Source organism: Bombyx mori, chromosome 5 (assembly GCF_030269925.1).
Source record: "Bombyx mori chromosome 5, ASM3026992v2".
Taxonomy (NCBI): domain Eukaryota; kingdom Metazoa; phylum Arthropoda; class Insecta; order Lepidoptera; family Bombycidae; genus Bombyx; species Bombyx mori.
In genome coordinates this window covers 6,413,680-6,427,300 of record NC_085111.1, presented here as the reverse complement: position 1 = coordinate 6,427,300, position 13,621 = coordinate 6,413,680, and the positions used below count along the sequence as shown (strand labels likewise).

The window sequence follows — 13,621 nt, the reverse complement described above, 5'->3', positions numbered from 1 at the left end:
TTCCGTTTCAATAAATTTCATTCCATTTGATTATAATCTATATACATATATAAAAATGAATTGCTGTTCGGTAGTCTCGCTAAAACTCGAGAACGGCTGGATCGCTTTGGTTAATTTTGCTCTTGAATTATTTGTGGAAGTCCAGAGAACATTTAAAAGGTAGATAAACATGAAAATGCTCGGAATTAAATAAAAATAACAATTTTGTTTTTCCTTTGATGTGTCCCCCGTCGGACGGACTCTTTTTGTTTGTTTTAAGTTCATTTTATACAAAACTTTAGGTCTTCTACTTATCGATTGAGGCACTACGAAGTCTGCCAGGTCAGCTAGTTTCAAATAAATAAAGGAAGGAAGTTAAGAAAAAAAAACTAAGTCATTGGTAACTTTTACCCAGTCCGACAGAAGCACCCGCCGCCTGCGGACGTGCTCATCGACCACTCAATCGCCCGGCCATTGTTCGCCTGGTTTTATTGTTAGCCCGGCCTTTGTTCACCCGGCTTTTGTTCGTGGCACATCTGCCGACAAAGTGTGTTCCTGGAAGTGTTTGTTTTGTTTTGGTTTATTTTTGTTGTTTCCTTTTTTTTGTTGTTCTTTCTTTTTCCTGCAGTAATTGTGCCGCATCGCCACCTGTGTTCAATCGAACCGCTAAGTACCGAGAAGTTGGGGCCTCGCCGCTAGGCGAGTGTGTTTAAGACCCGGGACAGCCCCACCTGGGTCAGACATCATGGAAGCTTTATTTACAGAATTCCTCCGACTTCGCCACCCAAAGCTCACTTCTGAGTTTCTGGCTTTCAAGGCCGATCACGCCGTGAGCCCTCTCGCGGATTCCGCCGTGATCGTCGCTCCCGCGTCGTACACCGCAGCGTCCGCCATGCCTGCCGCTCCCGCATCGTACACCGCAGCGTCCGCCATGCCTGCCGCTCCCGCGTCGCCTATACTAGTGGGTAAAACTGCTGCGTCGTACGCCGTGGCCGCCGCTCCCCTGGCGCGATCATCCGCGGGTTCCGTAGACTCCGACGGACGTCCTGCATCTGCCCGTAGGTCGCCTGCTCCCGAGCCTGCTGCCTCCTCGTCCTCTGACTCTGACTCGGACATGGAGGTCGACCTCGCCCCCGCCTCATCGACGGATGAATTCACCCTGGTACAAAAGGGTAAGAAGCGCGCTGCGGAGTCCCGAGCTCCCGCGGCCGCTAAAATTAGTAAAGCCGCGAACGCGTCGCGCCCTCGCCCTCCGACTCCCGTCGCTCCCCCTGCCCGTGCCACACCGTCGCCGCGTCCAGTGGCACAAAATAAAACTCAGACCCCTCCCCCGGTAATCCTTCAAGAGAAGGCAGCTTGGGACCGAGTTTCCCTGGCCCTTCAGGCCAAAAAAATTAATTTTATCAGCGCCCGTAACCTCGCGAACGGGATTCAAATTAAGTTAACGACACCCGACGACCATAGGGCCCTCTCAAACTACCTCCGCAAGGAGCGTATAAGTTTCCACACTTATACGCTTCAGGAGGAGCGTGAACTTCGCGCGGTCATACGCGGCATCCCAAAGGAATTAGATGCCGATCTCGTCAAGGCCGACCTTCTAGAACAAGGTCTGCCGGTCAATTCCGTGCACCGCATGCACACAGGACGCGGGAGGGAGCCATACAATATGGTTCTCGTCGCTCTCCAGCCTACCCCCGAGGGCAAGCAAATTTTCAACGTACGAACAGTCTGTAGGCTTTCCGGAATAACCGTCGAAACCCCCCATAAAAAAGGCACTCCGAGCCAGTGCCATAACTGTCAGTTGTACGGGCACTCTTCCCGTAATTATCACGCGCGCTCCCGATGCGTCAAGTGTTTGGGCGATCACGCCACGAGCCTTTGCACTCGCGATCAAAAAACCGCTACGGAACCGCCTAGCTGCGTCCTGTGCCGAACACAGGGTCACCCCGCGAACTACCGTGGTTGCCCCCGAGCCCCTAAAATAAATCGCCGCGTCGCCCGCCAAAACCGCCTCCGAGCTTTCGGCCCAGACATCAAAGCCACGGCACCCTCTGTGCCGAAGGCTAAGCCTGCTTTCGTGCCGGCGTCGGTGCCCAGCGTCTCGGCCTGGGCTAAACCGTTGCCGTACACGAACACGGCTACAACTCTCTCCCCCGCGACTCGTCCCACCCCCGCGATACGTCCCTCCCCCGCGACTCACCCCTCCCCCGCGACCTGCCCTCCGACCGCGTCCGACAATCTCGCTCTAGCGATCGACTTTTTTCAGTCGATCAACTTTGACCGCGTTAATGCTTTGGGCGACGCCATTCGCGCCGCCTCCACTGCACAACACTTCATCGCCGTTGTACAAGAATACGCTGACGTATACGCGTCGTTAAATACGTACGTCCTCCCCTCACTCCGCCGGTAATCAATGGCGTACATAAGTAGAATCAAGCCCCTATCCGTAACGATAGGATTTTTTAACGCTTACGGTCTCGCAAATCAACGTGATCAGGTTTGTGATTTTTTGCGTGACCATCAAATTGACATCTTTTTGGTGCAGGAGACCCTGCTTAAGCCCGCGCGCCGCGACCCTAAAATCGCGAACTACAACATGGTTAGGAACGACAGGCTCACTGCTCGTGGTGGTGGTACCGTCATTTACTATAGAAGAGCCCTGCATTGCGTCCCACTCGACCCCCCCGCGCTTTCTAACATCGAAGCATCAGTATGCCGAATCTCATTGACTGGACACGCGCCGATCGTTATCGCGTCCGTTTATCTTCCACCGGATAAAATTGTTCTAAGTAGTGATATTGAGGCGCTGCTCGGCATGGGAAGCTCTGTCATTCTGGCGGGTGACCTAAATTGTAAACACGTCAGGTGGAACTCTCACACCTCAACCCCTAATGGCAGGCGCCTCGACGCGTTAGTCGATGATCTCGCCTTCGATATCGTCGCTCCGCTGACCCCGACTCACTACCCGCTAAATATCGCGCATCGCCCGGATATACTCGACATAGCGTTATTAAAAAACGTAACTCTGCGCTTACATTCGATTGAAGTAGTTTCAGAGTTAGATTCAGACCATCGTCCCGTCATTATGAAGCTCGGTCGCGCTCCCGATTCCGTTCCCGTCACGAGGACTGTGGTGGATTGGCACACGCTGGGCATCAGCCTGGCTGAATCTGATCCACCATCGCTTCCGTTTAGTCCGGACTCTATTCCGTCTCCTCAGGATACCGCTGAAGCCATAGACATCGTAACGTCACACATCACCTCGACATTAGATAGGTCATCGAAGCAAGTTGTAGCGGAGGACTTCCTTCACCGCTTCATATTGCCCGACGATATTAGGGAACTCCTTAGAGCTAAGAACGCCTCGATCCGTGCGTACGATAGGTATCCTACCACGGAAAATCGTATTCGAATGCGTGCCCTACAACGCGACGTAAAGTCTCGCATCGCCGAAGTCCGAGATGCCCGATGGTCTGATTTCTTAGAAGGACTCGCGCCCTCCCAAAGGTCTTACTACCGCTTAGCTCGTACTCTCAAATCGGATACGGTAGTAACTATGCCCCCCCTCGTAGGCCCCTCAGGCCGACTCGCGGCGTTCGATGATGACGAAAAAGCAGAACTGCTGGCCGATACATTGCAAGCCCAGTGCATGCCCAGCATTCAATCCGCGGACCCTGTTCATGTAGAATTAGTAGACAGTGAGGTAGAACGCAGAGCCTCCTTGCCACCCTTGGACGCGTTACCGCCCGTCACCTCAATGGAAGTTAAAGACCTGATCAAAGACCTACGTCCTCGCAAGGCTCCCGGTTCCGACGGTATATCTAACCGCGTTATTAAACTTTTACCCGTCCAACTCATCGTGATGTTGGCATCTATTTTCAATGCCGCTATGGCTAACTGTATCTTTCCCACGGTGTGGAAAGAAGCGGACGTTATCGGCATACACAAACCCGGCAAACCAAAAAATAATCCGACGAGTTACCGCCCGATTAGCCTCCTCATGTCTCTAGGCAAACTGTATGAGCGTCTGCTCTACAAACGTCTCAGAGACTTCGTCTCATCCAAGGGCATTCTCATCGACGAACAATTCGGATTCCGTACAAATCACTCATGCGTTCAACAGGTGCACCGCCTCACGGAGCACATTCTTGTGGGGCTTAATCGACCAAAACCGTTATACACGGGAGCTCTCTTCTTCGACGTCGCAAAAGCGTTCGACAAAGTCTGGCACAACGGTTTGATTTTCAAACTATTCAACATGGGCGTGCCGGATAGTCTCGTGCTCATCATACGGGACTTCTTGTCGAACCGCTCTTTTCGATATCGAGTAGAGGGAACCCGCTCCTCCCCGCGACCACTCACGGCTGGAGTGCCGCAAGGCTCCGTTCTCTCACCGCTCCTATTTAGTTTATTTATTAATGATATTCCCTGGTCGCCGCCGACCCAGCTAGCCTTATTCGCTGACGACACAACCGTTTACTACTCAAGTAGAAACAAGTCCCTAATCGCGAGTAAACTCCAGAGCGCAGCGTTAGCCCTCGGACAGTGGTTCCGAAAATGGCGCATAGACATCAACCCGGCGAAAAGCACAGCAGTGTTATTTCAAAGGGGAAACTCACCGCTTATTTCCTCCCGCATTAGGAGGAGAAATATCACTCCCCCGATCACCCTCTTCGGCCAACCTATACCCTGGGTCAGGAAGGTTAAGTACCTGGGAGTCACCCTGGATGCATCCATGACATTCCGCCCACACATAAAAACAGTCCGCGACCGTGCCGCATTCATTCTCGGCAGACTCTATCCCATGATCTGTAAGCGGAGTAAAATGTCCCTTCGGAACAAGGTGACACTTTACAAAACTTGCATAAGGCCCGTCATGACTTACGCGAGTGTGGTGTTCGCTCACGCGGCCCGCACACACATAGAGACCCTCCAATCCCTACAATCCCGCTTTTGCAGGTTAGCCGTCGGGGCTCCGTGGTTCGTGAGGAACGTTGACCTACACGACGACCTGGGCCTTGAATCAATCCAGAAATACATGAAGTCAGCGTCGGAACGGTACTTCGATAAGGCTATGCGTCATGATAATCGCCTTATCGTTGCCGCCGCTGACTACTCACCGAATCCTGATCATGCAGGAGCCAGTCACCGTCGACGCCCTAGACACGTCCTTACGGATCCATCAGATCCAATAACCTTTGCATTAGATGCCTTCAGCTCTAATACTAGGAGCAGGCTTAGGGACCCCAGTACCCGTACTCGTCGAACTCGACAAAGAGGTCGACGTGCAACCTAGCCCATGCATCAGCCCGCTGAGTTTCTCGCCGGATCTTCTCAGCGGGTCGCGATTCCGATCCGGTAGTAGATTCATTCGCGAAGCAATTGCTCTTGAGTTGTTAGGTCTCCTTCGGAGGCGCTCGGGCAGCTGTTAGCAAATCCCACCCCTCCTGGCTGAGCCTTTGCTCGCCCACCTGTCCTGGTGAAACTGGAAAGGCCTTCGGGCCACCAGTAATCTCTCAATCATAAAAAAAAAAAAAAAAAAAAAAAAAAAAAAAAAAAAAAAAAAACTTTTACCACTGATGGAATCCTAAACCTAAACGAAATTGTCGGCAGCTATACATAGCAGTAGCATAGCATAGCAAAGAACAGTACAATAGGGATTCCTCGCATTTATTATTATAAATTTTGTATTTATTGCTGGGTGGGTGGACGAGCTCACGGACCACTAGGTGTTAAGCGGTTACCGGAGCCCGCAGACGCCTACGACATAAATGCCACCATATACCTTGCGACATTACTTCTAAGGTCTCCGTTTTTACAGTACAACGGCTGCCCCACCCTTCAAACCGAAACGCATTACTGCTTCACGATAGAAATACTCGTAGACAGGATGGTGGTACCTACCCATGCGGACTCACAAGACGTCCTACCACCAGTTCCATTAAATACGATTATCGTACGATAGACAGCACTTGCATGGCTGCAAGAAAGATGTTCAGTGTCATAGATACTTTACGATAGTAAAAAAGTGGAGCGACTGAAAATGGGTATAAATCAAAACTTGGATATTTGAAAAATAAATAAATTTATTACTAAATATATTTTACTGTGTTAGTAAACATTGCTTCCGTGGTGGGTTGAGTATCGGTAATAGGATCGAAAATATCGTAGGCTACTTGGGTTGACTCAGTGCTGCTAGATGCACCTTCAACCAAACCAGGTGATATGTTAGTGCTGCCACTGGGCTTTGATAGACCAACGCCGTTAAATCCCATGTCCATACAATCGAAATGTAGCACCTATTGATAAAAAAAAATTACAAACTTTATTTACTAGGTCAGTAAGTCTCAGATGTACATTGATCGTTCGACATTCAAGAGCCCCAAGCCCCAGAGAACAGGATATTTTCCAGTTTTATAAGTGTCGGTAACAAATACACGAGGTAATAAGAAATATGTTGGGATCCTGAATACCAAATACTTTTAGCAAAGATACTGACTCGGCTGGAGCCTCAGATTACTAGACGCAATCGAAAATTTTGGTAGTGGTGCATAATGGTATAAGTAATAAATCACCTCAAACAAATTTCTAGACCACGATGTTACGGTTCGAGCAAAGTTAATCCATAGAATTCGAAAATATGGCCTCTGGATCCCGGATAACAAATATTTTTTAGCAAAGATCACTCGACTGGAGCACCAGATTACTAGAGGCAATCAAAAATGATAGTTGAAAGTTGTCTACTTTTTGGTAGTGGTAATGGTATGAGTAATATTTCACCTCGAGCAATTTTCTAAACGATGTTACCATTATGCAAGATTAATATGCATAGAATTCGAAAATCTTGCCTCCCAGTGTATTGTTGATACACCGATATATTTCAACCATAAACGAACTGACTAGTTATACTTGACGGTGTACTAAGAGTAATTATTATTTTTCGAATAGTGATGACGAAGTTATTAGAAAGTTAAACTTTTCAGGAAACCTGCATAAAATCATGGACACGCATTGTAAAATGCACGCGCGACTTAACCGCGCATAAAATCGATATAAAACGCATCCAGTAAATGAATATGACCGATAGTTTTTTTTTGTTGAGTAAAAATTTTTAAGCGCTATTTTTTTTTTTTATTGCTTAGGTTGTTGGACGAGCTCACAGCCCACCTGGTGTTACGTGGTTACTGGAGCCCATAGACATCCACAACATAAATGCGCCACCCACCTTGAGATACAAGTTCTAAGGTCTCAAGTATAGTTACAACAGCTGCCCCACCCTTCAAACCGAAACGCATTACTGCTTCACGGCAGAAATAGGCAGGGTGATGGTACCCACCAGCGCGGACTCACAAGAGGTCCTACCACCAGTAAAAATTGCCAGTATTTCAATTGCTTTTCTTAATGATGAGTTCAATAATAATTATACACTATACCATATTTTTCTTATGAAGTATATAATACGTAAATCGAAGCGTAAACAGATTTAAAAGTGGGATAATTTGATGAACATTGACATGAAATGGTTACAAGCTGTTCCAAGTTGACCGGTGTTACAGCCCTTAGACTATAACGTTCGAACTCATGTTTGAAGATAAGTGGCGGAATTCAACAAAAAGAACAGAAAATCTTAAATAACCAAAACACTCACAACAACTGGTGCCTTGTCTATCCTGGTGTCCATATCCATACAAACGTGCAGTTTTTGATCCACGATTTTTATATCAAAAAGCCGCACACACATATCTACTAAGCCAGGAGGTAGGTATGGTACTGGAATCGGCACGCAAAAAGGTGGTGGATTGCGGGCTGAAAACAGCAATTATGTTATACAAAGCTTTTTCCTTGAAAATATTTTTTTTCTGAAAATCGCCCAATTTTTTTATATTGCTTTTTTGAGAAAATTAACATATAAGGAAATCTATATATATATATATAAATGAATCGCTGTTCGTTAGTCTCGCTAAAACTCGAGAACGGCTGGATTTCGCTAATTTTGGTCTTGAATTATTTGTGGAAGTCTAGAGAAGGTTTAAAAGGTAGATAAATATGAAAATCGGACATCGAACGGATTCCTTTTGTTTGTTTTAAGTTTATTTTATACAAAAATTTAGGTACTTTTATTTATCGATTGAGGCACTACGAAGTCTGCCGGGTCAGCTAGTTGTTGAATAAAAATTGTTGTGTTAATTAAAACAGAATGACCTAATCAATACACAAAATTAAAAGTGTTGTTTGCTGTATTTTAATTTGTAGGTATTATCATTACAGTATTTAGTATAAGTTCGAAGGTGAGTTCATAATTTTCTTCATAAAAGTGTTCTGAATTTATTACTGTGATCACATTTAGCGACTTCAAGCGGATGTTGTAGATCTTTTACCTGAATAAGAGTTTCTTAAAACAGTTTCGTTGTTCATCTTAACCTCCAAGTCGATCATTGTTTCCGTTGGCTCGTATGTCAATATCGCACATGCTATAACATAATATAAAGTCAATAATAAATATTATATTATTATAATTCAACAGTTAATTATGTAACCAATATAACAACTATATAAAATAATTGCAAATAGACATGCTTTAACAAAAACTGACTTCAAATAGAAAAAAAGGGTATTCGAAAACAAATTAATATACACTAAAAACAATAATCAACGAAATCGGTTGGCGTGATATTGAATTATTGAGTTGTTCATCTATTTGTCGCGCACGTACTTAATGCAAATTTAAGACTTATATGGTTTTCTCACGGATACCGTTATCAGAACTGGACTAAATTGAAATGGAACCACACGGGAAACGTCAGCTTTCTATTAAAAAGAGAATCATCAAAATCGATTCACCCAGACAAAAGTATGAGGGAATTAACATTAAAAAAAAATACATTCGAATTGAGAACCTCCTGCTTTTTTGAAGTCGGTTAAAAAGTAATTAATGATTAAATAATGAAGTCTAACTTACTTCGCCTGTCAAAATTAAAGGCGGGAATCCGTACTCCGGTACAGCAAGTGCATTTTAATTCTTCGCAGACGCACTTTCCACCCCGGAATGGAAAACGAAGTAACCAACCAGGTTGATACCAAGGACGTGGCATCATTTTTCTTATGGTCTATAAAATATAAAAGTTAACATTATCTTTAAATATAACACCTACGGGTACATAATAAATTAGTAAAAAATTAAATAATGTTTACCTCATTAGTGTCAATATCGTAGTATACTGAAAAATCGGATACTTCCATTGTATTATCTATTCTACTGCTTTTGAAAATTTGTCTACTCTTTTTTAATGTATTTCCTGTAAACATTATAAGAATATTATTATATCACTTATTATAATGAACAAATTAATTTTATTAAGTTTGAAAGTTAATCATTCATTATGAAACGTAATTAGCGACACAAAGAAAATTCCAATTTAAAATATAACGTCGTGATTGATAAACACTTACCAGAAATTAAAAGAAAACAACATGGTAAAAGTAAAAATACTATCATTTTCCATTCCATTTCTGTTCGAAAGTCTGTTCCGACCAAACAGTGATTTGTTTCCGCCTCTAGGGACACAATACAAATGACCGTACCCCGAAAACCTACGTCAATATACAAAGTGACAAATTATCTGTATGCAAGGTATGCGTTGTTCGGACGCAACTGACTTGCGGTACTTTCTAGAGAAACTCCTGCGTAACGAATCGATATTACATACCACCACTGTACGTTGACAATGGAAATCTATTATTTCACTAAACTTTATTACTCAATAATTATTAACACATTGAAAAACACAATTGTTTATTACCAAAATATAAATAGCATTTGATTAAAGTCTTAATATTATTGTTAACAAAGCTCGTTGGTAAAGTTTTAGCGTTCATCGTCATCATCATCAAATATATCGTCTAGGAGCGATCGTACTACATTATCGTCGTATTCTTCGATGTTATCTTCTCCTGCGTCAATGACGGCGTCTACACCTCCATGAGGATCTGGTATAGGTATGCCTCCATTTTCATCAGGTTTTACCATAGCTAAGCCGTTTGCACCCATTCTGAAATGGTGATTAATCAATTTACAATTCCATAATTCAAAATCACGAGTAACTCCCGTCATCACAACTCAGTGCTTACAGTCATTATTTATTTAATGCTTTCTGATTATGTAGTTGTAATTAATGAGTTTGTGATCTATGCAAAACATAATACAATCTTCAAATACTCGCGCTTTACTTCACATCGCGGACTTTAAGACATTCAGACTTACCTCAAACAATCAAACGCCATGTTAAAGAGCTCGACCGACCTCCATTGTCCTGTCATCGCTAGACAAAAGTGAAAGTTTCTTCCGGGGAAGAAAACGTTGTAAAATTTTGCACACACTCTCAAATTTGTTAGCCTCGGAGGATGAATGCAAATAGGTTTTGGATTTTTACCTAAAAATTTTGAAATTGATACAAAACGAATACAGATTTCGTTTTTTGTCCACGACAAATTCATGTCGTCGAACTTATTATGATAGTAATAAAATATTTTACATAATTAGTTACTAGTAAAATGTTGACTAATTACCTGACAAAGAATTTTCATACAGAATCCTATTATTCATTGACATGGCAACATCAAACGCGAAGTCTCCAGGATGATATGTCACTTTCATACATGCTTTTTGATTCAATAAATCCATTATGTACCCCGTACAACATTTGCAAACACCCAGAACACAGGAACAACGTCGTGAATCGCTTAAACTCCCGTTTACATTTTGTCGACCTCTTAAAATGACTGTGCCATTATGCTGAAAAATGCTTTTAAGCACTGCCGCTCTAAGCACATCGATGTTTCCATTTTCAGTAATGTTCTTGTTTTCAACTTCTAAAACTGCTAAAAAGTTTTTAAGAACGTTGCATCTTATATTTTCGAGCACGCATTAAAATTATTGTATAGTCGTATATAAAATTATATTTTCTTACCTGTCTCTGCTGTGTCTATGGCTATACTGATAATACCAAAAAATATAGTTAAGTATAACATTATAAAGCTTGAAGCGAAGGTACGCGCGCTCTTATCGTCTACTCAACACAGAATCTCGAATTCTCAAGCAAAGTTTCGAACCGGTTCACGCATACGCGATGCTTAACTTCCATGAAAACAAACTTTCACGTGATAAATTAGTTTATTGAATTGTATTTTTACTTGCTGATTAAGAATTTATTAACTAGTTTAATTAGTTCAACAGGATATATTTAACAGGATGATATATTTTAGGAAGGATCTTACTATTAAATTAAAATTCCATTTAAATTTAAAACTTATTATGAAATTAACTTTAACATGATATTGATACACATTAAAAACCTAACTATAAACTAATCAATTTTTCGTCCATCGAAAAAATCACCTATGGCATCTCCGATAGTATCTAATGGTCCTTCATCGTTCCCACCACCAAATAATCCATCTGAACCACCAAAAAGACCACCTTCATCACCACCAAAAACAGCTCCTGCTGCGTTTTCTAGAAAACCTCCTTCATCTTCGTTGTTACTGTTTCCAAATAAGCTAACCGGAGTAGGACCTGATGAAACAGGCTTAGGTTTTAGACCTGTTTGTAGACCTTTAGACCCAAGGCTAAAATAAAAAATAAATTTTCAGTGTAATGAACGAAAAATGGTAAGAACATGGTGCAAGCTTAACGTAATCGTAAAATTACGGTTGAAAATATAATTTTTGTGTTTTATAACAAATGTTACCCACCTAAAGCATCGAAATGAGGCTGAATAAATTGTAAACCCGCCAATATCAGCATTTATTTCAAGGCAAGCGAACGCATTCCTGTTTCTAATGCGAATATTTGAAATTTCTGCACAAACACGGACGAAAGGTGCTCTTCTTGGATTAAAACAAATAGGTGGAGGATCACTAGCTGCAACAACGATAAGGCAGGTGATTTTTGTTGTAATTTAAAAAAAAACTAGCTATTTAATATTTGTATTGCATCTGCATTTACCTGATACACGGCGTCGAACCACTGTATTATTATTAACACTCAGTCTTACGTCGAAAACAAAATCTTCAGGTACAAATGAAATATTACCACAGGTCTTCATTTTGAATCTTTCAAGTATAGCTCCAGTACAACAACCACATTGTCCAGAAATACATGAGCATGGAAATCGAATCACTTGCCCAACTACCTCTTGTTCAGGTTCAACATCAGTTGCTTGTGTGACAGTACTCACTGGGCTTAGAGAGCTTATTGATACAGGAGTGTCTTCAACAAGTTCCGGGTTATTTTGATCAGCTGGTGAATCTTCAACAAGGGTTGAGTCCACAGCTACATTTTCAGTATCAATATCGTCTGTTTCACCAGCAATTTCATTATTATCATCTTGTTGAACGTGTATCGGTAACACTATAGTTATAGGACTTCTAAGAATTGGTGTGGGATCGAAAGCCTGTTTCCAAACAATTTTGGGTATTTTGAATTTTATTTCATTGTAATCTTTTTCTTTATCCTTATCAAATTCGATATCACCTAAAAAGAAATGAGGAATATCAAAAACGAATCACACGAAAAAAAAAACACGAAAACCCTTTTTTTTAAATAGCATTACTGACTAACTGGCATAAGCTCGTCGTGATATATTAGACTGAGGATTATAAATATAATTTATCAGTAAATTTATTCACTTTGACTGTTTACCAAAAACGTTGGTCCTGATAATGGAGCTCGTCGCTGTACACACCTACCCCCCTTTTTTGCGGCAGTAGGTAATTATTTCTTTAATTCAAGTTGAAACTATAGTAACGAATTACATTAATTACTAACTATTTAAGAGATGGCAAATAAATTTGACTCTTGGGAACTTTTAAGTCAATTAAATTACAGTCCCAGCAATACTATGGTAGGCAGGAGTCTCATGTGAGGATTCTTCTTCTACGGCCGGCATACACCGTAACGCATAAAAAAGAGCGAATCAGAGTATTCTCAGAATCTTTGAACTGAAATTTTAAAATTAATTAATTAATATGAAATACTCACATTGATAAGCTTTGATAAATAAAATTAAAATAAACAAACGGAAATACATTATTTTAAAGACATTTGTCATGATGGAAATAACAGAAACGATTTAATGGTTCCTTGATTTATTATTTCTGATGCGACGATCAGTACACTACAAATTACAGATACATACACAGAGTATTTAAACAGTACTAACTATACAACAGTGCTGCGTACAGTTCAGAACAAGTTTCAAATTTTAATGTCAATGCAAGAGAAAGTTTACTTTAAAGTGATAATGAAATCGATGACTTTCGCTACTTGATGCGTGACTGGAATTCATGAGTGATATAGCTAGAAATATACATGTGGAGAAATATTATTTATAACAAACAATCAATAAATTTAATTTATTCATCAACAGGAGCAAATATTGTATTGTATTGTGACAGTAAAATCTGTTTTGTGTTATTTAAGGAAAATTTCTTTAAGAAAATTGCAAAAAGTATTATTGCAAATTTGACCTTTTCATAGTAGGAGTAGTAGTTTTTACATTTGTAATTCTGTGTTTACAACAAAGCCACGAGATAATTAGACTTATGTATAATATGAAAATTTCCCTTGTCCTTATTCTTTGCT

At 41.7% G+C, this 13,621-nt stretch overlaps 3 protein-coding genes across 3 annotated transcripts; all 3 read right to left on the bottom strand.

Annotated features, from left to right (window-relative positions):
• Positions 1–6,045: 6,045 nt before the first annotated feature.
• LOC105842467 (uncharacterized) lies at positions 6,046–9,635 on the bottom strand. Its single transcript, XM_012695726.4, has 6 exons — positions 9,430–9,635; positions 9,172–9,275; positions 8,939–9,086; positions 8,358–8,450; positions 7,628–7,785; positions 6,046–6,278 (listed from the first exon to the last, which is right to left on the bottom strand). Exons 1-6 carry the CDS (start codon positions 9,485–9,487, stop codon positions 6,072–6,074), a joined length of 768 nt encoding a protein of 255 aa, XP_012551180.1. The 5' UTR covers positions 9,488–9,635; the 3' UTR covers positions 6,046–6,071.
• A 120-nt stretch (positions 9,636–9,755) lies between these two features.
• LOC110386264 (uncharacterized) lies at positions 9,756–11,064 on the bottom strand. Its single transcript, XM_021352034.3, has 4 exons — positions 10,947–11,064; positions 10,546–10,857; positions 10,241–10,409; positions 9,756–10,028 (listed from the first exon to the last, which is right to left on the bottom strand). Exons 1-4 carry the CDS (start codon positions 11,005–11,007, stop codon positions 9,845–9,847), a joined length of 726 nt encoding a protein of 241 aa, XP_021207709.1. The 5' UTR covers positions 11,008–11,064; the 3' UTR covers positions 9,756–9,844.
• Positions 11,065–11,130: 66 nt separating this feature from the next.
• LOC101737971 (uncharacterized) lies at positions 11,131–12,923 on the bottom strand. Its single transcript, XM_062668594.1, has 4 exons — positions 12,806–12,923; positions 11,984–12,511; positions 11,731–11,899; positions 11,131–11,604 (listed from the first exon to the last, which is right to left on the bottom strand). Exons 2-4 carry the CDS (start codon positions 12,081–12,083, stop codon positions 11,343–11,345), a joined length of 531 nt encoding a protein of 176 aa, XP_062524578.1. The 5' UTR covers positions 12,084–12,511; positions 12,806–12,923; the 3' UTR covers positions 11,131–11,342.
• Positions 12,924–13,621: the final 698 nt, after the last annotated feature.